We start from the raw sequence: 25,032 nt of genomic DNA, 5'->3' as shown, positions 1-25,032 counted from the left end.
GTTTTTTTTCAAAATTGTCGCTCGTTTTTTTTTTTTAGTGCAAAAAATAAAAACCGCAGAGGTGATGAAATACCACCAATAGAAAGCTTTATTTGTGGGAAAAAATGATATAAATTTCATTTGGTTACAGAGTCGCACCACTGCGCAATTGTCAGGTAAAATAACGCAGCGCCATATCGCAAAAATGTCCTGGTTATGAAGGGGGGAGGGGGGGTAAGCCTAGGTTCCTACTATTGCGACCTGAAAGTGGAGCGATTTTGCTGCGATTTTGCTGCGACTTGAAGCGATGTATTCTATGCACCTCAAGTCACATCAAAGTCGGACCAAAGCAGTGCGGGGACTTTGATGTCGCTGTGACTTGATGTCGCACACATAAGAACGGTACTCATTGGAAATCATGGGGGGGGGGGGAAGACTTTTCATGCGACTTTTGCAGTCCCAAGTTGCAGGACAAGTTGCACAAGTGGAAAACGGAGCCCAAATCTTCCAGAGGTCGGCCGGTCATTCTGTGTATTTTAGATTTGCTCGGAGTTCAGCTTAAGGCTCCGCCTCCACTATTGCAACCCCAAAGTTGCGCGATTTACAGTGCGACTTTGCGGTGCGATTTTCGATGCGATGTCATGCGACCGGTGAAAACCACGTGAGAACAAGTCTCAACCGAAGTGGGAAACAAAGTAGCGCAAAAACCTTTTCTTTTGGAGTCGCTGCGATTTGAGTCGCACCAATTAGAACCATTGAAATAGATGGGTTTTGACTCGTCATGCAACTTCACGTGTGTCAAGTCGCACAGCAACTCGCAGTAGTGGAGACAGAGCCTTACACAGACAAGAAGGATTGAAAATCCGACAAACCGCGAGACCGCAAATCGCAGAACGAAGAGCGTCGCCGGAACGGCTGGAATGATTGGACTGGCTTGTAGCGCCCTCTGGTGACCCTCTCATCACATGTCATCTCAGGTCTGGGAATGTTATTTATATTATTATTATTGGATGATTTGAGGGATTTGATGGTCACAATATTCACCTCGATCCAAGGATTTGTATTTTACAATCACAATGTGGTTGAAAACAATTGAAATGGATAAATCTCCTGTGTATGGCTGACAGCCAATCATATTACCAGGTGAGGGGGAGGGGGAGGGTCCAGTATCTCTTAACATTCCTTATACTCTTAGGATTGCATTAAAATGTTGGGGCCCCTTCAACCTCGGGCCTTCCAGCTGCTGTATTACCCCCCCCCCCCCAGAAGGGACAGCTGCAGCATCCATCCCCCACCACCTGCAACATGTCACAGTCTATCGCTGTTTAGGGCCCCCATGGCTCTCAGGGATGAACACGGGTCTTCTGTCACTGCGGGACTCAGGGGCCCCTCCCATGTGAGCACCACAGGGTACAACATTAGGGGCCACAGCCTGCCATAGACATTGCCGGGCTGCAGGAAGGGGGAAGGACACGGCACCGGCCCCTAGAGGGTGCCGGGAGGAACACAGAGCAGATAGACATCCCCTAGGGGGCGCCGGGAGGAATGCAGAGCCATTAGACATCCCCTAGGGGGCGCCGGGAGGAATGCAGAGCCATTAGACATCCCCTAGGGGGCGCCGGGAGGAACGCATAGCAGATAGACATCCCCTAGGGGGCGCCGGGAGGAACGCAGAGCAGATAGACATCCCCTAGGGGGCGCCGGGAGGAACGCAGAGCAGATAGACATCCCCTAAGGGGCGCCGGGAGGAACGCAGAGCAGATAGACATCCCCTAGGGGGCGCCGGGAGGAACGTAGAGCAGATAGACATCCCCTAGGGGGCGCCGGGAGGAACGCAGAGCCCCTAGACTTCCCCTAGAGGGTGCCGGGAGGAACACAGAGCAGATAGACATCCCCTGGGGGGCGCCGGGAGGAACGCAGAGCAGATAGACATCCCCTAGGGGGCGCCGGGAGGAACACAGAGCCACTAGACATCCCCTAGGGGGCGTCGGGAGGAACGCAGAGCAGATAGACATCCCCTAGGGGGCGCCGGGAGGAACACAGAGCAGATAGACATCCCCTAGGGGGCGCCGGGAGGAATGCAGAGCCATTAGACATCCCCTAGGGGGCGCCGGGAGGAATGCAGAGCCATTAGACATCCCCTAGGGGGCGCCGGGAGGAACGCATAGCAGATAGACATCCCCTAGGGGGCGCCGGGAGGAACGCAGAGCAGATAGACATCCCCTAGGGGGCGCCGGGAGGAACGCAGAGCAGATAGACATCCCCTAAGGGGCGCCGGGAGGAACGCAGAGCAGATAGACATCCCCTAGGGGGCGCCGGGAGGAACGTAGAGCAGATAGACATCCCCTAGGGGGCGCCGGGAGGAACGCAGAGCCCCTAGACTTCCCCTAGAGGGTGCCGGGAGGAACACAGAGCAGATAGACATCCCCTGGGGGGCGCCGGGAGGAACGCAGAGCAGATAGACATCCCCTAGGGGGCGCCGGGAGGAACACAGAGCCACTAGACATCCCCTAGGGGGCGTCGGGAGGAACGCAGAGCAGATAGACATCCCCTAGGGGGCGCCGGGAGGAACACAGAGCAGATAGACATCCCCTAGGGGGCGCCGGGAGGAACGCAGAGCAGATAGACATCCCCTAGGGGGCGCCGGGAGGAACACAGAGCCACTAGACATCCCCTAGGGGGCGTCGGGAGGAACGCAGAGCAGATAGACATCCCCTAGGGGGCGCCGGGAGGAACACAGAGCAGATAGACATCCCCTAGGGGGCGTCGGGAGGAACGCAGAGCAGATAGACATCCCCTAGGGGGCGCCGGGAGGAACACAGAGCAGATAGACATCCCCTAGGGGGCGCCGGGAGGAACGCAGAGCAGATAGACATCCCCTAGGGGGCGCCGGGAGGAACACAGAGCAGATAGACATCCCCTAGGGGGCGTCGGGAGGAACGCAGAGCCGCTAGACATCCCCTAGAGGGCGCCGGGAGGAACGCAGAGCAGATAGACATCCCCTAGGGGGCGCCGGGAGGAACACAGAGCCCCTAGACATCCCCTAGGGGGCGTCGGGAGGAACGCAGAGCAGATAGACATCCCCTAGGGGGCGCCGGGAGGAACACAGAGCCACTAGACATCCCCTAGGGGGCGTCGGGAGGAACACAGAGCAGATAGACATCCCTTAGAGGGCGCCGGGAGGAACGCAGAGCAGATAGACATCCCCTAGGGGGCGCCGGGAGGAACACAGAGCAGATAGACATCCCCTAGGGGGCGCCGGGAGGAACACAGAGCAGATAGACATCCCCTAGGGGGCGCCGGGAGGAACACAGAGCAGATAGACATCCCCTAGGGGGCGCCGGGAGGAACACAGAGCCACTAGACATCCCCTAGGGGGCGTCGGGAGGAACGCAGAGCAGATAGACATCCCCTAGGGGGCGCTGGGAGGAACACAGAGCAGATAGACATCCCCTAGGGGGCGCCGGGAGGAACACAGAGCAGATAGACATCCCCTAGGGGGCGCCGGGAGGAACACAGAGCCACTAGACATCCCCTAGGGGGCGTCGGGAGGAACGCAGAGCAGATAGACATCCCCTAGAGGGCGTCGGGAGGAACGCAGAGCAGATAGACATCCCCTAGGGGGCGTCGGGAGGAACGCAGAGCAGATAGACATCCCCTAGAGGGCGTCGGGAGGAACGCAGAGCAGATAGACATCCCCTAGGGGGCGCCGGGAGGAACACAGAGCCACTAGACATCCCCTAGGGGGCGTCGGGAGGAACGCAGAGCAGATAGACATCCCCTAGAGGGCGCCGGGAGGAACACAGAGCAGATAGACATCCCCTAGGGGGCGCCGGGAGGAACACAGAGCCACTAGACATCCCCTAGGGGGCGTCGGGAGGAACGCAGAGCAGATAGACATCCCCTAGAGGGCGTCGGGAGGAACGCAGAGCAGATAGACATCCCCTAGAGGGCGTCGGGAGGAACGCAGAGCAGATAGACATCCCCTAGGGGGCGTCGGGAGGAACGCAGAGCAGATAGACATCCCCTAGGGGGCGCTGGGAGGAACGCAGAGCAGATAGACATCCCCTAGGGGGCGCCGGGAGGAACGCAGAGCAGATAGACATCCCCTAGGGGGCGCCGGGAGGAACGCAGAGCAGATAGACATCCCCTAGGGGGCGCCGGGAGGAACGCAGAGCAGATAGACATCCCCTAGGGGGCGCCGGGAGGAACGCAGAGCAGATAGACATCCCCTAGGGGGCGCCGGGAGGAACGCAGAGCAGATAGACATCCCCTAGGGGGCGCCGGGAGGAACGCAGAGCAGATAGACATCCCCTAGGGGGCGCCGGGAGGAACGCAGAGCAGATAGACATCCCCTAGGGGGCGCCATTCACATTTCATATACCCTCTATATACCCAGAAGTCATGCACTGCTGAAAAATGTGTTCGTTTCGTTCATTCGTTTTTTGTTTTTTTTTCCGGGTCATTCGTTATGATCGAAATTCATTATTTCGAATAAATTCTTAACTTTGGAATTTGAATTTGTTATGTTCCGTTCGTTTAGATGCGGTATTTGTAAGTTCGAAAATTCGAAAATTGGTAAATTCAAATAAATTTAAAAGTTCATAAATTCGAAAAAATGTGAAGATTCATAATTCTGAAAATTCATTAATCCGAAAACCCGAAAATTCGAAAACCCGAAATAATAATAACTATTAAATTATAGGTATCGGAATTTCCTTTCAGATTTGGCTATTTGTGAACGGAACGAATACGAATTTATCCGAAGTTATGAATTATCCGAAATAATGAATGCCGCATCTAAATGAATGGAAAGTATAAACAAATTATTAATAATAATAATAATAAATAATAATAATAAATAATAATAATAAAACAATTTTTATTATTAGTATTATTATTATTATTTATTATTATTCATTTAGATGCGGCATTCGTTATTTCGGGAAAATTCGTAACTTCGGATAAATTCGTATTCGTTACGTTCACTAACAGCCAAATTTATATTAATTTAAAAAAATTAATAGTTAGTTATTATTAGTTAATTATTATTTGGGGTTTTCAAATTTTTGGATTTTCATTCTTATGTTTGGATTCTCTAATTTCTGATTTTCGAATTTTTCGAATTAACGAATTTCGTTGAAAAAAACTAATTCGGAACGAAACGAATTGCACATGTCTAATACCCGGAGAGGTGACTGGGCTCACAGATTAAACAAATTCACCTACATAAGTTGTACCTGATTACCTGCAGCCATCTCACCTCTACAGCCAATCAAAATGCAGAATTTATACAGCTTTTCTAAACTTTCAGAAAGCGGGGGGCGGGGAGCTGATGGTATGCTCTGCAGTGAGAGCTGATTGGAGAGAAGCGACCCCCCCCCCTTCACAAAGCACACAGGGACAGAGCTGAGGCTGTCAATCAAAGGCTGTGTGCTCCCTCCCTGTCACCTTTTATCTCTTGGTGTCAGGAAAACTTGTCAGAAGTGACTGATGCAGATAGCAGAGGAATGAAGCAGCAGACAGAAATGGCACTTAGTGCTCCGGACTGAGATAAGTACACACTATAGAGGGATGCGCTTTGTTCAGATTTCATGTCACTTTAAGCATTCCGCTGCGGTGATTTGCCGCACGCATGTTGCCGTGTTCTGTACCTCTTTCTGATTGGTTGTTCCTCCATCTCTCGCTCTGCAGCTTCTGGACCGGACATGGCGATGCAGATTTCGGCGGCGGGGCCGGCGCAGCGCACTCTGGGATCGGAGGAGTACAGTCTGTACAGCAGTCTGAGTGAAGAGGAGCTCATACAGATGGCCATCGAGCAGAGCCTGTGTGAAGGGGGCGCCAGCCAATCAGCAGCCTTCAGCCAGCAGAAATGGTCCAACGCAGAGCCGACCACCAGCTGGAACCAGAGACCCGCCCACCATCCGACTCCGCCCACTAACAGGTGACTTTACAGGGGGCGGGCCTTCCAAAGTGTGAGAATCCCTCCCCTCCCCCCATCAACATTTTCATTACATATTTTATTTTAGCCCCATTGATGTCATCACTGGGTCTCTGTACTTCTCTATGCAATACAGGTAGATCACCGCTGGTGGGAGGGGCCAAGAGGGGGCTGTAGATAACTCTCTGAAAACATCACAGCCCCCCCCCCCCCCCCCCCCCCCGGTCTCAGCACTCCTCTCCAGAGCTGCATTATGACCTCCATATGGAGCATACAAAATACATTGTAACAAGTCTAGAGAACGTTCCCTTAGGGATCCTGTAGTAGCAATGGTTACATTTATTTACTAATTCCCTCCAGCGTTCTCTAACATTGTTACATTGTATCTCTTCTACCTAAGATGAATATATTCCCTATGATCCTCAGCCCCATCTAGTGGCCATGAGGTGGTATTGTCCCAATTCACTCAGCTTCGTTCTTAATGAACATAAAGTGAATGCGAAAAAAAACAAATTATGGCCAGTAGATGGAGCTGAGGATCATAGGAAATATATACATCTTAGGTAGAAGACATACAATGTAACAATTCTAGAGAACGCTGGAGGGAATGAGCAAATAAATGTAACCATTGCTACTACGGGATCCCCATTACATTGATAATTCCCTCCAGTGTTCTCTAGATAACTAACGGGGATCCAGTAGTAGCAATGGTTACATTCATTTGCTAATTCCCTCCAGCGTTCTCTAGAATTGTTACATTGTATGTCTTCTACCTAAGATGTATATATTTCCTATGATCCTCAGCGCCATCTAGTGGAAATAAAGTGATATTTTCCAGATGCACTCAGCTTCGTTCATAATGAACATAAAGTGAATCAGAAAAAAAACTAATTATGGCCAGTAGATGGCGCTCAGGGCCATGGGAAATAAATACATCTTAGGCAGAAGAGATACAATGTAACAATTCTAGAGAACGCTGGAGGGAATGATCAAATTAATGGGGATACTGTAGTAGCAATAGTTACATTTATTTGCTAATTTCCGCTATCATTCTCTAGAATTGTTACATTGTATCTCTTCTACCTAAGATGTATATATTCCTTATGATCCTCAGCCCCATCTAGTGGCCATGAGGTGGTATTTTCCCGATTCAATCAGCTTTGTTCATAATGAACATAAAAGTGAATCAGAAAAAAAACAAAAACAAATTATGGCCAGTAGATGGCACTGAGGGCCATGGGAAATAAATACATCTTAGGTACAACCACTGCTACTACGGGATCCCCATTACATTGATAAGTCCCCCCAGTGTTCTTTAGAAAACTTACGTGGATCCCGTAGTAGCAGTGGTTACATTTATTTGCTAATTCCCTCCAGCGTTCTCTAGAATTGTTACATTGTATCTCTTCTACCTAAGATGTATATATTTCCTATGATCCTCAGCTCCATCTAGTGGAAATAAAGTGGTATTTTCCAGGTGCACTCAGGTTCATTCATAACAAACGAACAATAAACAAATGATGGCCACTAGATGGAGCTGAAGGGCATAGGAAATAAATGTATCTAAGTAAGCCGCTGACTTTTAATAAACACAGAAATGGGTGGAACTCCGCTTTCCGCTTTTATAAACATACAATGAAAATAAAATAATTATGGCCACTAGATGGAGCCGAGGATCACAGGAAAGAAATCCATCTAAGTAAGAAGAGATACAATGTAACAATTCTGGAGAACGCTGGAGGGAAATAGAAAATACATGTAATCATTGCTACTACGGGATCCCCATTACTTTGATAAGTCTCTCCGGCGTTCCCCAGAATTGTTACATTGGAGGAGATTTACTAAAACTGGAGGGTGCAAAATCTGGTGCATCTCTGCAGGGAAACCAATCAGCTTCCAGGTTTTATTTGAGAAAGTCTAACTGAACAAGATGAAGTTAGAGGCTGATTGGCTACAGTGGCGGCTGGTGCTCAAAATTTTTGGGGGGGGCGCAAACTGAAAAATTCTGAAAAATACTGAAACAAAAACATCAAATGCAGCCACTGTGCCCATCATATGCAGCCACTGTACCCATCATATGCAGCCTCTGTGCCCATCATATGCAGCCACTGTGCCCATCATATGCAGCCTCTGTGCCCAGCAAATGCAGCCAACTGTACCCATCATATGCAGCCTCTGTGCCCATCATATGCAGCCACTGTGCCCATCATATGCAGCCACTGTGCCCATCATATGCAGCCACTGTGCCCATCATATGCAGCCTCTGTGCCCATCATATGCAGCCACTGTGCCCATCATATGCAGCCTCTGTGCCCATCATATGCAGCCACTGTGCCCATCATATGCAGCCTCTGTGCCCAGCAAATGCAGCCAACTGTGCCCATCATATGCAGCCAACTGTGCCCATCATATGCAGCCACTGTGCCCAGCAAATGCAGCCAACTGTGCCCATCATATGCAGCCACTCTGCCCATCATATGCAGCTTCTGTGCCCAGCAAATGCAGCCACTGTGCCCATCATATGCAGCCTCTGTGCCCAGCAAATGCAGCCAACTGTGCCCATCATATGCAGCCACTGTGCCCATCATATGCAGCCTCTGTGCCCATCAAATGCAGCCACTGTGCCCATCATATGCAGCCACTGTGCCCATCATATGCAGCCACTGTGCCCATCATATGCAGCCTCTGTGCCCAGCAAATGCAGCCAACTGTGCCCATCATATGCAGCCACTGTGCCCATCATATGCAGCCAACTGTGCCCATCATATGCAGCCAACTGTGCCCATCATATGCAGCCACTGTGCTCATCAAATGCAGCCACTGTGCCCATCATATGCAGCCACTGTGCCCATCATATGCAGCCACTGTGCCCCCCCCGCCTGCTGTCTGCCCGGCACTTACCCCATCATGGTGCCGGGTCAGGCAGCGGGTGACGGCAGCAAGCTGTGGGACGGGTAACGTGGGTCAGGCGGCGGCTCCTGTGTCCTCCCTGTGTCTCTTCCTGTTCTGCTAAGCGGCCAATGGGATCTCCTCTGCCTTTAGCCAATCAGGTGACGGGTATCAGACCCGCACCTCCTGATTGGTGGAGAGGCGGTTCAGTGTTAGAAAAGCGAATATGCCCGGGTGGGCTCCGGGCGCAATGCTCTGCGCTCCAAGTCCACCTTTTTTGAAGCCTATTAAAGCCTCTGGCTCTAATCAGGTGCTTCAAAACCCCCCCCCCCCGTAATTCATGTGCCCCGCTTCCGAAAAGGGGCCAGACGTATGAATAGGGGGTGGCCACGGCAACTTTGGATAGATTCATAGTACACAGAGGGGGTGGCTGGAGAGAGGGGGCGGCGCCCGTGTGCCCCTAATGGACACACCTCCACTGATTGGCTATAATACACCATATAACTACACCAGATTTTGCACTCTCAGGTTTTAGTGAATGGACCTCATTGTATCTCTTCTTACAAAGATGTATTTATTTCCCATGATCCTCGGCTCCATCTAGTGGCCATAACGTAGTATTTTCCTGATTCTCTCTGTGTTCACTACGAACCGTCCAATCTCTGCTGCCGATATAAAAGGTATAAAATGACAGTTGAAGTGACAGTTGGAGGGAATGTGAGATTGTAGTGATGAGGAATATCGCTGAATATCTCCATCAGACTCGGAATTTGTGATTCTTCGTGAAATTGAAGACAGATTTCCGGCACACAATGGAGGTCTATGTGGGAATTCCCGGGAGACGCTCCGCTATGATCTCCTCTGTTTGTTATGTAGAAGAAAACAAATCATCAGAAAGCGGATCCCCCCCCCGAGCTCCGGGAAATCCTCCAATGAAGAGGACCTGTCATGGCGGGAGTCGTCATCATCCCCTCCACCGGGGATTTATTTATAAAGAACTCTGCATCGCTCTTCATCCGGCGAATCCTCGTGTACATTCGTGCCGGTGAACTCACCAGCTGCTGTGAGAATCAGGCTAAATCGATTGTCCTTAGGGGTGTTTTCTCTTCTGGTCGAATGTACTTGAAATATTATGAGCAGTGAAGATCGGTTCATTCATAAGAAACAGAGTGAATCAGGAAAATACCACCTAATGGCCACTAGATGGAGCTGAGGAGCACAGGAAACAAATAAAACTTAGTAGGACCAATACTAGAGAACGCTGGAGGGAATGAGCAAATAAATGTAACCATTGCTACTACTACTCCCCACCAATTTGATAATTCCCTCCAGCGTTCTCTAGAGTTATTACATTGTATGTCTTCTTACTAAAATGTATTTGTTTCTGATACTCAGCTCCATCTAATGGTCATATTGCAGTATTTTCCTGATTCACTCTATGTTTATACGTTTGTTATGAATGAACCTGAGTGAATCAGGAAAATACCACTTAATGGCCACTAGATGGAGCAGAGGAGCACAGGAAACAAATACATCTTAGTAGGAGATACAATGTAACAATACCAGAGAACGCTGGAGGGAATGAGCAAATTAATGTAACCATAGCTACTACGGGATCCCCATTAATTTGATAATTCCCTCCAGCGTTCTCCAGATTTGTTTGTTTATTTGATTCATAATTTCTTTGCACTGTTTATTAGCGCGACTATTTCTATTTATCTAGAATTGTTACATTGTATCTCTTTTTACACAGATGTATTCATTTCCTATCATCCTCAGCTCCATCTAGTGGTCGTATTGCAGTATTTTCCTGATTCGCTTCATGTCTAAACATACGACTAACATCATATGTTTGCTATGAATGAAGCTGAGTGAATCGGGAAAATACCACTTGATGGCCACTAGATGGAGCCGAGGATCACAGGAAACAAATACATCTTAGTAGGAGATACAAATTCTAGAGAATGTTGGAGGGAATGAGCAAATAAATGTAACTATTGCTACAACGGGATCCCCATGAATTTGATAATTCCCTCCAGTGTTCTCTAGAATCGTTATAATGTATCTCATCTTACTAAGTATATATTTTTTTCCTGTGACCCCCAGCTCCATCTAGTGGTCATATTGCAGTATTTTCCTGTTTCAATTGATGTTCATTATCTGTTTGTTATGAATGAACCTGAGTGAATTAGGAAAATACCACTTTATGGCCACTAGATGGAGCCGAGGAGCACAGGAAACAAATATATATTAGTAGTACATACAATGTATCAATTCTAGATAATGTTGGAGGGAATTAGCAAATAAATGTAACCATTGCTACTACTACTAATACTACTACTACTACTACTACTACTACTACTACTACTACTACTACGGGATCCCCATTAATTTGATCATTCCCTTCAGCGTTCTCTAGAATTGTTATAATGTAGCTCATCACACTAAGTATGTATTTATTTCCTATCATCCTCAGCTCCATCTAGTGGTCATATTGCAGTATTTTCCTGATTCAATTGATGTTCATTATCTGTTTGTTATTAATGAACCTGAGTGAATTGGGAAAATACCACTTGATGGCCACTAGATGGAGCCGAGGATGATAGGAAACAAATACATCTTAGAGACAAGAGATACATTGTACACCTCTAAAGAACGCTGGAGGGAATTAGCAAATAAATGTAACCATTACTACTACAGGATCCCCATTTATTTGCAAATTCCCTCCAGCGTTCTCCAGAATTGTTACATTTCTATCTCTTTTTGCTAATATGTATTTTTTTCCTATGATCCCCAGCGCCATCTAGTGATTATATTGTAATATTTTTCCTGATCCTCTCTGTTTATTATATGCTTGTGATGGATGAACCTCATTCATAAAGAACAAACCTCGATTAAATTCATACTGCAATATGGCCACTAGATGGAGCTGGGAATCATAGGAAATAAATACATTTTAGGAGAGATAAAATATACCAATTCTGGACAACGCTGGAGGGAATTATCAAATTGACGGGTATCCCATAGTAGTATTGATTACAATCATCTACTAATTCCCTCCAGCGTTCTCTATAATTGTTACAATGTATCTCTTCTTACTGATATGTATTTTTTCCTCTGATCCTCGGCCCCATCTAGTGGTCATATTGCAGTATTTTCCTAATTCAATTGATGTTTTTTATATAGACATGGGCAGAACGAAAAAAATTGTTTCGTTTCCATTTGTTATTTACATAAATTTGTTTCATTCGTTTAATATGTTTTCGGAATTCGTTTTGTTTATTCGTTTTCGGATCGATACGAATTTTTCAAATTCGGATTGATCTGAAAAGTTTTTCGAATCAATTTCAAATAGTTTTCGAATTCGATTCGTTTTCCAAATACCAAAGAGATTAAAATAGAATAGATATTAAAGGAATAGAATAGAATATATATATATATATACCGTATATATATTCTATTTTATGCCTTTATTTTATATTCTATTTTATTCTCTTTGGAAATTGAAAAACTATCCGTATTCCAAAACGATTTGAATTCAAATTTCGTGTGAATTTTCTTTCGGATTCGTTCAAATTCGGTTCTATTCTTATTCGAAAAACTCGGATACATCCAAGTTTCGGAAAAATTTAAACGAACCGCACGTGTCTAGTTCACTATAACGTTTGTTATGAGTGAAGCCGAGTGAATCGGGAAAATACCACTTTATGGCCACCAGATGGGGCTGAGGATCACTGGAAATAAATACATCTTAAAAAGAAGAGATACGATGTAACAATTTTAGAGAACGCTGGAGGGAATGAGAAAAATAAATGTAGCCATAGCTACTACGGGATCCCCGTTACTTTAATAATTACTCAGATGTATTTATTTCCTATGACCCTCAGCTCCATCTAGTGGCCATAATGCGGCTCTTGGGAGGAGTACTGAGGTGGGGTGCTGGGAGGTTTTCAGGAAGCTATGTACTGCCCCCCCCCCTGCTGGCCCCTCCCACCAGCCCCTCCCACCAGCCGGGATCTGCTTGCATTGCATAGAGAAACACAGAGATCCGGTGATGACATCACTGGTAAGGTCTGTAATATAAATGGAAAGGCTGCAACATGTGATTCCGGCGCATTACATGCGTTGCGGCGCCATTCAAAATGAATATCACGGCAGTGCGTGTTCTGTGCATTATCACATGCAACGCATGTCTCATTCCGACATGGGAGTGTAAAGGGGCCTTCCGGGTTCCATCTGCGGCGTGTCAGCGCATGCGCGGTAACATGTCGGGCATTACCCTGCGTCGCATCCGCAGGCCGTTTATAATGAACCCCGAAAATCAGACCTCACCCTTTATTTGCAACGCATGTCACAGTGCAGGGGGCTCTGCTAGACATGGGCACTGCCGAGAGATTCGTTCGTTTTCGTTTTATTCATTTATTTATTTATTTATTCGGGTCATTTGTTAGGATCTTAATTCGTAAATTCGAAAATTGGAAAATCCGGAAATAAGGAAGAAAATTCGAAAATTTTGAAAGAATAACTAATAATAACTATTAAATGACAGGCATTGGATATTCCGAATATTCGTAAATTCAAAATTCAAAAATCCGAAAACCCGAAAATTCTAAAATGTGAAATATAAATAACGATTAAATTACAGGTATTGGAATTTCCTTTCAAATTTGGCTGTTGGTGAATGTAACGAATACGAATGTATCCGAAATAACAAATGCCGCATCTAAACAAATGGAACAAATTAATAATAATTATGAAAAAATAAAAAGTTTTCATTATTATTATTGTTATTTAATATTAATAATTCATTACGTTCTATTTGTTTAGATGCGACATTCGTTATTTTGGATAATTCGTAACTTTGGATAAATTCGTATTTGTTACATTCACTAACAGACAAATTTGAAAGGAAAAATTCCAATACCTCTAATAAAATAGTTATTTATATTTCAGATTTTAGAATTTTCGGGTTTTTGGATTTTCGAATTTTGAAATTACGAATATTCGGAATATCCAATGCCTGTCATTTAATAGTTATTATTAGTTATTCTTTCAAAATTTGTGAATTTTCTTCCTTATTTTCGGATTTTCAAATTAAGATCGTAACAAATGACCTGAAAAAGAGAAAAAAAAAATTTGGATAATTTGTGATTTCGGATAAATTTGTATTCGTTACGTTCGCTAACAGCCACATTTGAAAGGAAAAAACTACAATACCTCTAATTTAATAGTTATTATTATTTCAGATTTTAGAATTTTTCGGGTTTTTGGATTTTCGCATTTTGAATTTACGAATATTCAGGTAAAATTTGTTAGAACGGGTTTTCGTTGATTTGGATATTTCCGAAAAAAATTTCTGAAAAAATTCAAATTCAGAACAAAACGAATTGCACATGTCGCAGCTTCGCGGTGACGCATGTCAGGTGCATTATTGTATCGCGGGGGGTGTGAAGGCGTCCAGCTAGACGCAGGCGATATTTTAATGATCCGAATCCCTGCCATGATTTTGGTCCAAATCCTCCAATTATAGATGGGGGGGAGGGGGGCGGACAAAGAGGACGCAGAGCTCATTATGCTGACAGCTGCCCATCCCCCTCCTCCATGAAGTGACAGATTATTATATATGCAATCAGCTGTACACCCCCCCACCCCCCCCCACCAGCTGTGCCCCTCTCCCTCCCCCCATAGAGTGACAATGGTGTACAGAGTGGGGGGGGGGGATCTTCTCTGTATGATAAAGTCTCTCTTCTATTTATAACCCGATGATAGCGATGGGGGGGGAGGAGATAGTGAAGGGTCCCGGGGGGGGTGGGGGGGCACAGATAGTGATGGGGGGTCGGAGATAGTGAAGGGTCCCGGGGGGGGTGGGGGGGGCACAGATAGTGATGGGGGGGTCGGAGATAGTGAAGGGTCCCGGGGGGGTGGGGGGGCACAGATAGTGATGGGGGTAGGAGATAGGGAAGGGTCCCGGGGGAGTGGGGGGGCACGGATAGTGATGGGGGGGTTGGAGATAGTGAAGGGTCCCGGGGGGTGGGGGGGCACAGATAGTGATGGGGGTCGGAGATAGTGAAGGGTCCCGGGGGGTGGGGGGGCACAGATAGTGATGGGGGGGAGACAGTGAAGGGTCCCGGGGGGGTGGGGGGAGGCACAGATAGTGATGGGGGGGTCAGAGATAGTGAAGAGTCCCGGGGGGTGGGGGGGCACAGATAGTGATGGGGGGTCGGAGATAGTGAAGGGTCCCGGGGGGGTGGGGGAGGCACAGATAGCGATGGGGGGGTCAGAGATAGTGAAGGGTCCCGGGAGGGTGGGGGGGGCACAGATAGTGATAGGGGGGTCGGAGATAGTGAAGGATCCCGGGGGGTGGGGGGGCACAGATAGCGATGGGGGGTCGGAGATAGTGAAGGGTCCCGGGGGGGCACAGATAGTGATGGGGGGGTCAGAGATAGTGAAGGGTCCCGGGGGGGTGGGGGAGCACAGATAGTGATGGGGGGGTCGGAGATAGTGAAGGGTCCCGGGGGGTGGGGGGGCACAGATAGCGATTGGGGGGGTCAGAGATAGTGAAGGGTCCCGGGGGAGGCACAGATAGCGATGGGGGGAGGAGATAGTGAAGGGTCTCAGGGGGGTGGGGGGGCACAGATAGTGATGGGGGGAGGAGATAGTGAAGGGTCTCAGGGGGGTGGGGGGGCACAGATAGTGATAGGGGGGGTCGGAGATAGTGAAGGATCCCGGGGGGTGGGGGGGACACAGATAGTGATGGGGGGTCGGAGATAGTGAAGGATCCCGGGGGGTGGGGGGGCACAGATAGCGATGGGGGGTCGGAGATAGTGAAGGGTCCCGGGGGGGCACAGATAGTGATGGGGGGGTCAGAGATAGTGAAGGGTCCCGGGGGGGTGGGGGAGCACAGATAGTGATGGGGGGGTCGGAGATAGTGAAGGGTCCCGGGGGGTGGGGGGGCACAGATAGCGATTGGGGGGGGTCAGAGATAGTGAAGGGTCCCGGGGGAGGCACAGATAGCGATGGGGGGGAGGAGATAGTGAAGGGTCTCAGGGGGGTGGGGGGGCACAGATAGTGATGGGGGGAGGAGATAGTGAAGGGTCTCAGGGGGGTGGGGGGGCACAGATAGTGATGGGGGGTTGGAGATAGTGAAGGGTCCCGGGGGGGTGGGGGGGCACAGATAGTGATGGGGGGGTCGGAGATAGTGAAGGGTCCCGGGGGGTGGGGGGGCACAGATAGTGATGGGGGGGTCGGAGATAGTGAAGGGTCCCGGGGGGGCACAGATAGTGATGGGGGGGTTGTAGATAATAGACGCAGTGAAGGGTCCCCCCATCCCTCCTAATGGCTCCACTTGAAGACTCTTCTGTCCTTCAAGGCGGCCATTACCCATCATACACCTGGCTCCCTGGACATGCGTCTATATAGAGACTTTCCAATGGGTCCATTCAGATACAATAGAGAGATCCCAATCCCGGGAAGTCGCTCCTCCCGGAGAGCGCAGCTGACCTGCGTCCCGCTAATGTGAGGTGGCAGCAGGAAAAATCCATTTGAATTGGGAAGCAGTAAAAATGGCGCAGCACACGCATGAAAACGCATGCATTGCAGGACGAGGTGCCATTAGCAACCCCCCCCTCCCCCAATTTCACATCAACGCACAACCGCCTGCTGTGTTGCATTGACTACAATGATTAAAAAAAACGTACATGCAGCTTTTTTGGTGCATTTTAGTGCTTTAGGTCTCATTTGTTACGTGCGTTATGTCATTTGTTACGTGCGTTATGTCATGTGTTACGTGCGTTTTGTCATTTGTTACGTGCGTTATGTCATGTGTTACGTGCGTTTTGTCATTTGTTACGTGCGTTATGTCATGTGTTACGTGCGTTTTGTCATTTGTTACGTGCGTTATGTCATGTGTTACGTGCGTTTTGTCATTTGTTACGTGCGTTATGTCATGTGTTACGTGCGTTTTGTCATTTGTTACGTGCGTTATGTCATGTGTTACATGCGTTGCATTAGAGCAGCCTGCTGAAATCTGCTGCACCAAAAACTTCACAAAAATCAGACGTGTCGTGAAATCCTTGCCGCAACGCACAACAGCGGCGCATTGCCATGCGTTGGGGTTTTATCCGAATTGAATGGCACAGCAACACGTGACGCATGTGAGGCATGTTGTCATGCATTGCGGTAATGCGCACATTGCGGGGGGGGGGGTTCCATCAGCGCACATATATAAATCAGCCCCTGAGCGATTGCATTGCGGCAACGCATGTGACATAAGCTGCTGCACTGCGGTGCAAACTCATTGAAGGCAATGCACATGCGTTGCAGTGATCTGAAAAGGCCCCTCCAGTGCATTACAAACTTTGCAACGCGGTCTTTTTTTTTTGTTTTTTGCAGCATCGCCATTTAATGGGCTGCCCTGGCGCAATGTGCGTTTATACGCTGCACATATGTAAACGGACCCCAAGCCTCCGTTCACACCTTCGCGCTGTTATCACATGCGTTTCTGCAATGTGTGAAAACCTGTTTGTTGTGCGTTATTTGTTTTTAAGTAACGCGTGTGTTGCGTTCGTTTTAAATGGCGCCTCACCGCGTCTCACCCAATGCACGTGCGTTTTAACGCACCGCAATACACACTGAGGGCTCATTGACACCACAATGCATGCGCGCTGCGATTTTTATGTATTGCTTTCATGAGTAATTTGTGAAGTGCGTTTGGCCGTGATTTGCCTTGCGATGCGTTTATGAACATCTGTGCACGTTTGCATGCGTTTGCATTGCGCTGAAAAAAAAAAAAAGTAGTGCATGCCGGAACTTTTCTCAGCGCTGAGCAAATGCGATTCAACCCAAACCCCAGCCTGAGGGTTCATGTACATCAGAGGCGCTGCGTTTACGAGCGACTTCCCAACGCACGGCAATCAAAAAATAGTGAATGAAGATCACAGCAGTGCGTTGTTACATTGTTCCCGACTAACTACATAATGACAAAACGCACTGCTGGGAGCGGCATTCATTGTTTTCTGGTTGTTGTGCGTTGGGAATACGCTCGTAAACGCACCCCCAGCGCCTCCGATCTGCACGAAACTAAAGTATTGTCAATGCAAGTGTCATTTCTTCAGTGTTGTCACATGAAAAGATAGAAGAAAAGATTCACACAAATGTGACTGAGGGGTGTACTTACTTTTGTGAGATACTGTAAATATTTCCCCTTTTTTAAAAAAACAAAAAAAAAACACAATGTAAAAAAATAAAAATAAATGAAATAAAAAAACCAAAACGTTAAAGCGCCCCCATCCCCACGAGCTCGCGCAGCAAAAAAAACCGCACACGGAAGTCACGCCCGCGTACGAAAACGGTGTTCAAACCACACGTGTGAGGTATCGCCGCGATCTTCAGAGCGAGAGCAATAACTCTAACCTGGTAACCGTTATTTTTTTTTTTTTAATTGTCGCCTACGGAGATTTTTTAGGTACCGTAGTTTGTCGCCATTCCACGAGTGCGTGCGCAATTTTAAAGCGCGACATGTTTGGTATCTATTTACTCGGCGTAAGGTCATCTTTCACATTATACAAAAAAAAAATTGGGCTGACTTTACTGTTTCGTTTTTTTAAAAATTCATGAAAGTGTCTTTTTCCCCAAAAAAGTTGCGTTTAAATAGACCGCTGCGCAAATGCCGTGTGACATAAAATGTGGCAACAATCGCCGTTTTATTCTCTAGATTCTCTGCTAAAAAAAAAATGTTGACGCAAAAGTTCGCTGAAATTACGACCGTCAAGAACGCGGTGACGTACAACACTACGACGAGCCGAGTTCAATGCTTCCGAGCGTGCGTCGAATTGTTTCCGAGCGTGCGTAGGAATTCTGCGCGTCGGAATTGCATACAGACGATCGCATTTTCGGATAGGAACTTTTTCCGACCGAAAAATGGAGAACCTGCTCTCAATCTTTTGCTGGCTGGAATTCGGCCAGCAAAAGACCGATGGAGCATACACACGGTCGCATTTTCCCGACCAAAAGCTCTCATCGGTCTTTTGCTGGCGGGATTTCCGATCGTGTGTACGCGGCTTTAGTCATGAAAGGGATACATATATATATATATATATATACTGTATGTAACACAACGCACTGCTGTGAACTGCATTCATTATTATTTGATTGCCGTGCGTTGGGAATGCGCTCACTAAAGCACCCGAGTAGCGCATCTGGAATGAGCCTAGCGCACTTTTTTGTGCGTTTTTTTTTCTTTTCGTTCATTTTTGCGCTACACGCACAGGTACAGTAAAACGCACCGCAGAAACTCCTGGACCTTTTTTTTGGGGCGTTGAGCTTTTGTGCATTTTTTTTTAAGCGGGTCGTTCAATTTTAAAAAACGCACATCCGCTTGCTGGCTTTAGCAATGGGTGGCATTGCGAGTGCGATGCGTGTTTTTTTTTTTTTGCATGTTCCGTGAATGCGCAGGAACGCACATGAACGCTCTGAATGTGACTGGACCCCGCTGTGCGCGTCGCGGTGCGATCCCTTTACAAAAAAAAATAAATAAACGCACTTTTTATGGTGCAGATTAGTGCGTTAGAAATGAATTGGCCGCCCCCCCCCCCAACCCAACGCACATTAACAAGCGAAAGTCCGCGTTCCCGTTTTACGCACCGCCTAGGCGTGAACGTCTTCATTGAACCTTCACACACGCTGCTGGTTGGAGAAGAAGGTAAGCCCCCCTCCTCCCCTCCCCCGCCCCCCCAGCCAGGGGACAGTCCCAGTGTCACTCCTGGAGGTGACCCCCCCCCCCCTCCTGGGGGCCCCTTGAACCTGTCGGGTGGATAGGACTCCATTGTTGTCTTATATGGTCATTGAAATATCCGGACATTTCCTCCCGGGGCCAAAAATAATCGAGCAGCTGATTCCCCACCATCTGCTTCCATTCAGAGCTTCATCCCTCGCACCGCCTGCCGTCCCTGCGTCCTCTCCTCCCGTCCCATCCCCGTCCCTCACCCGCCCCGTCCTCTCCTCCCGTCCCTCACAAAGCTGCCGCTATGATCTGCTTCTCTTACTCTGAATATTTCTCTCTCTTCCACGCTTGTCGGCGCAATTCCAGGTCACCCCCGGCAAACCCCGCCGCCAACCAGGACCCGAACCCGGACCGAAGGGGGGCGCTCCGCAAGCGATACGATGGGAGCTACTTCCGCACCAACCTGCCCGCGTAAGTCACCCGCCCGCCATTGCATGTTGTCTGTCCGGGTTTTGTCTTCTTCTGGAATCCACAAAAAAAAGGCGCGCGTAGACACGAGGCGGCGATCTGTCCGATTGGCCCAGGGGGGAAGAGATCGAACGTCTACGGGGCCCCCGGGCAGATCGCACCGACTGAGGCTTGTCAGGAACATTGGAACTCCATACGTGATTTGCGAATCAATTTGGAATACAAGCGATCGCCAAGAAGCGATCGTTAATTAAAAATGTCGATTGACGCAGGACGTGTTGTATCGTTCCGCAACGGAAAATATTGATTGAAAAAAAAAGACGATCGATCGGTTATAAAACGTAACGGATCTATTAGGTGAGGTTCACACCTTGTCGGGAAAAAGTGCAAAAAAAAACCCAATAAAAGTGCGTTTTTCCTGACAGACGCGGAAACGAGCTGCACTAGAAATGGTTAATGGCGCCTCCCATGAGTGCGTCCAACTTGCGCGGCGCTGCAGTTCGGAGCGCCGCGATTTCGAGAAAGAGTCCGTCTCCGTTCGCACCCGAGCGTTTCGTAAATGCGCGCATTAACGAAACGCGCTAAAAACGTTTGTCCGCGTTTGCGGCGCCCATTCATTCTTAATAGCACCTTAAACATGGCGAGCAGGCACAGGTTTTTTTTCCTGCATGCAGCAACGCGCAACAAACGCTACTTTGTCCAATCGTTCGGAAGCGATCAAATAAAATTCCACTCCGACCAATCAGCTTGGCAGAGTGGAAATCAGTTAAGTGCTCACTAAATCGATCGATTGGAGGATGTTTGGTTTTGCAAAGTTGATCATTTTAAGGTGACCATAAATGTATCAATATGTTGGAAAAAGGAAAGCAATACTGATACAGAAATGTATCAATATGTTCATTCGATTGATCAATCGGTATGACTAAATAATGGAATCGAATAGGAATAGTAAACCACCGACTCTCTGTGCAATTGCATTTATTGGGATTTTGATCAATTTCAATGCTGGCTAATCAATCGGCCATGCTGGATTTTTATGCATCGTTTCTGATTGATTGAACTCAATTATCTGTGTCATGTGTCAGACAACACATAATTAAATGATCATTTTTATTGATCATATCTGATAGCTCCTATTATGATGGCCAAACACGCTTCAATAATGATCAATTTCTGGTCTGATTGATCTGATAGGAATAATCGATCTATAATGAACAACCCATTCAATTTTGACTAATAGTTAAATAATAATAATAACAATAATCACAATATTGTTATTATTAGTAGTAGTATTATTGTTATTATTGTTAGTATTGTTATTATTATTATTATTGTTATTATTATTATTATTATTGTTAGTATTGTTATTATTATTATTATTGTTATTATTATTATTATTATTATTATTGTTATTATTATTAGTAGTAGTAGTATTGTTATTACTATTGTTTAATGTTCTTATTATTGTTACTATTGCTGTTGTTATAATTATTATTAACAACAATAATATTAAGAACAATAGTAACATTAATAATATCAATAGTAATAACAATACTACTACTAATAATAACAATAATAACAACAACAACAGTAACGATAATAATAATATTAATAATAATAACCATAGTAATAACAATAATAACAACAATAATAATAACAGTAATAATAATAACAAATAACAATAGTAACAATAATATTAATAATAGTTATAACTGTAAACGTTCATCACCAGATTTCCTTTGACTTCCTGTTGTCTCTCTGGGACAGGAAGTGGAGGGAAATCTCCCCAATAGTACTCTATCCAAAGCTAAAAAAATAACTTTTGTCTTTAGATACACTTTAAGGTGTCTGCTCCGTAGCGGTGATACAGGTGTAGGCCACGCCCCTCCAATTGTGGGGTGGCCCTCTGATCGTCATGTCTACGGATAGCCTGGGGGCCCCTTGTGCAGAATGGACTGCATACATCTAAACGTTCGGTGCATTACCTGCTCTGTGTGTGTCGCGCCAAGAATGTGTTTGGTAAAGTCTTGTTTTGCTGTTGCCCGCATTCTCCACCATTTCTCTGCCTGCTCTGATAAGTGAGATGCTCAATGCTCTACACATTAATACATGTTGTGTTGCGTTTTCCCGTTCGTTACCTGTTGGGCCCACCCAAAAAATCCACCGGAACGATTTTGGCCAACGCACCAAAAATCATGCGTTTTTACATTTATGGCGTCAGACATACAGGTGAACAACATGAATGGAGCGCAAATAGCCCGTGTAAGGGAGCCACAGGTGCAGTATACAGTCTCCTATCGCAATGAATGTCTATACAAGAGTTCATTGCAATGGGAGGCTATACAGTGCACCGGTGGCTCCATAAGGCCAATTTATGCTCCATGCACGCTGTGCACACCCCCTTGCCGCAGTATGCATGAAGCCAGGGATCTGAAAACACAAAAATCGATCAAGTGCGTTTTTTGATGTGTCAAAAAGGATACAAAAGGAAATGAGTGGGCAAATGCAACGCAACAAGCATTACCGCCCATAGCATTGAGCACCTACCTCACTCTTCAGAGCAGGCAGAGAAATGGTGGAGAATGCGGGAAACAGCACTACAAGACTTTACCAACAGTGTCCTCAGTGTGATGCGCAAAGCAGGTACTGTGCTGAATGCTTAGATGTATGCAGTCTGTGTGCACTTTTGCTACATGCTGTACACCGTGTGTATGAAGCCTAAAGCTGGCCATAGACAGATTTCATACAAAAAAAAAATCCCCATTGATCCTGCCAGAAATCCAGTCCTGTCCTGTCATTCTGGAGATCGGAATCATTAGAAAGGAACAATCAGACCCCCGTAGGTTCCTGCAGGGGCGTGTTCTAATGACGGATCCCACAGGGGCGTGTTCTAATGGCGGATCCCACAGGGGCGTGTTCTAATGACGGATCCCACAGGGGCGTGTTCTAATGACGGATCCCACATGGGCGTGTTTTAATGACAGATCCTGCAGGGCATGTTCTAATGACGGATCCTGCAGGGGCGTGTTCTAATGACGGATCCCACAGGGGCGTGTTTTAATGACAGATCCTGCAGGGCATGTTCTAATGACGAATCCTGCAGGGGCGTGTTCTAATGACGGATCCCGTGGGGGATGTGTTATAATGATGGATCCTGCAGGGGCGTGTTCTAATGACGGATCCTGCGAGGGGGTGTGTTCTAATGATGGATCCCGCAGGGGTGTGTTCTAATGGCGGATCCCACAGGGGCGTGTTCTAATGACGGATCCCGTGGGGGATGTGTTATAATGATGGATCCTGCAGGGGCGTGTTCTAATGACGGATCCCGTGGGGGATGTGTTATAATGATGGATCCTGCAGGGGCGTGTTCTAATGACGGATCCTGCGAGGGGGTGTGTTCTAATGATGGATCCCGCAGGGGTGTGTTCTAATGGCGGATCCCACAGGGGCGTGTTCTAATGACGGATCCCACAGGGGCGTGTTCTAATGACGGATCCCACAGGGGCGTGTTTTAATGACAGATCCTGCAGGGCATGTTCTAATGACGGATCCTGCAGGGGCGTGTTCTAATGATGGATCCTGCAGGGGCGTGTTCTAATGACGGATCCCGTGGGGGATGTGTTATAATGATGGATCCTGCAGGGGCGTGTTCTAATGACGGATCCTGCGAGGGGGTGTGTTCTAATGATGGATCCCGCATGGGTGTGTCCTAATGATGGATCCTGTAGGAGCATGTTCTAATGATGGATCCCGTAGGGGTGTGTTCTAATGACGGATCCTGTAGGGTCGTGTTTCAATGATGGATCCCGCAGGGGTGTGTTCTAATGATGGATCCCGCAGGGGTGTGTTCTAATGATGGATCCTGTAGGGGCGTGTTTCAATGGTGGATCCGCAGGGGTGTGTTCTAATGATGGATCCCGCAGGGGTGTTTTCTAATGATGGATCCCGCAGGGGTGTGTTCTAATGATGGATCCCGCAGGGGTGTTTTCTAATGATGGATCCCGCAGGGGTGTGTTCTAATGATGGATCCCGTAGGGGTGTGTTCTAATGACGGATCCTGTAGGGGTGTGTTTCAATGATGGGTCCCGCAGGGGCGTGTTCTAATGATGGATCCCGCAGGGGTGTGTTCTAATGATGGATCCTGTAGGGGCGTGTTCTAATGACAGATCCCGCAGGGGTGTGTTCTAATGATGGATCCTGTAGGGGCGTGTTTCAATGGTGGATCCCGCAGGGGCGTGTTCTAATGACGGATCCCGCAGGGGCGTGTTCTAATGACGGATCCCGCAGGGGCGAGTTTTAATGATGGATCCCGCAGGGGCGTGTTCTAATGACAGATCCCGCAGGGGCGAGTTTTAATGATGGATCCCGCAGGGCCATGTTCTAATGACGGATCCCGCAGGGGCGTGTTCTAATGACGGATCCCGCAGGGGCCTGTTCTAATGACGGATCCTGCAGGGGCGTGTTCTAATGACGGATCCCGTGGGGGGGGTGTTTTGATGACGGATCCCGCAGGTGCGTGTTCTAATGACGGATTCTGCAGGGGCGTGATGGCAGTTGTTCCATTTGTGTCTGAATATAACAGATTATTCTCTCCGGCCAATCAACTCAGTCAGAGTTTCCTATGGTGGGATCTCAGGGTGGATGAAACGAGGAGGATGAAATGTTTTTTATTCTTAAATTGGAAGATGAAGCCAACGAATAATGGAGATGTGTGTCCCCGCCTCTCCATGTCATGTGACATCAGGGTGACCACACATGAAGCCCATCTCCAGATAGATAGAAAAGGAGCAAACAAACATCACTGACTCAGGGACAGGTTTTCAGCCCATTGACACCATCAATTCAGGGACAATTTTTCTTTTCAGTGACACCATCGTTCATTTTTCCTTTTTAGTGACACCACTGACTGAGCGATATATTTTCTATCCAGTGACACCTTCTGTACTCCACATAAAATAGGTTTTGGCTGTACAGACCCGGTAGGACCCCAGCACACCGTCCCAGGCTGTACACGTGATTGGTCACACGAGGCAGA

General features: G+C 47.5%; 1 protein-coding gene across 1 annotated transcript in view; it reads left to right on the top strand.

Moving 5' to 3' along the window:
• The window catches only part of ASB2 (ankyrin repeat and SOCS box containing 2), a 75,202-nt gene that overhangs the window by 10,241 nt on the left and 39,929 nt on the right, over positions 1-25,032 (top strand). The window contains 2 exon segments of the mRNA XM_073609846.1: positions 5,674-5,923; positions 19,896-20,000. Of these exon segments, the coding sequence (XP_073465947.1) occupies positions 5,674-5,923; positions 19,896-20,000 (355 nt within the window).

This window comes from Aquarana catesbeiana, linkage group LG13 (assembly GCF_042186555.1).
Source record: "Aquarana catesbeiana isolate 2022-GZ linkage group LG13, ASM4218655v1, whole genome shotgun sequence".
Lineage (NCBI taxonomy): Eukaryota > Metazoa > Chordata > Amphibia > Anura > Ranidae > Aquarana > Aquarana catesbeiana.
The sequence above is the reverse complement of the archived record's forward strand: the minus strand, read 5'-3'. Positions and strand labels throughout refer to the sequence as shown.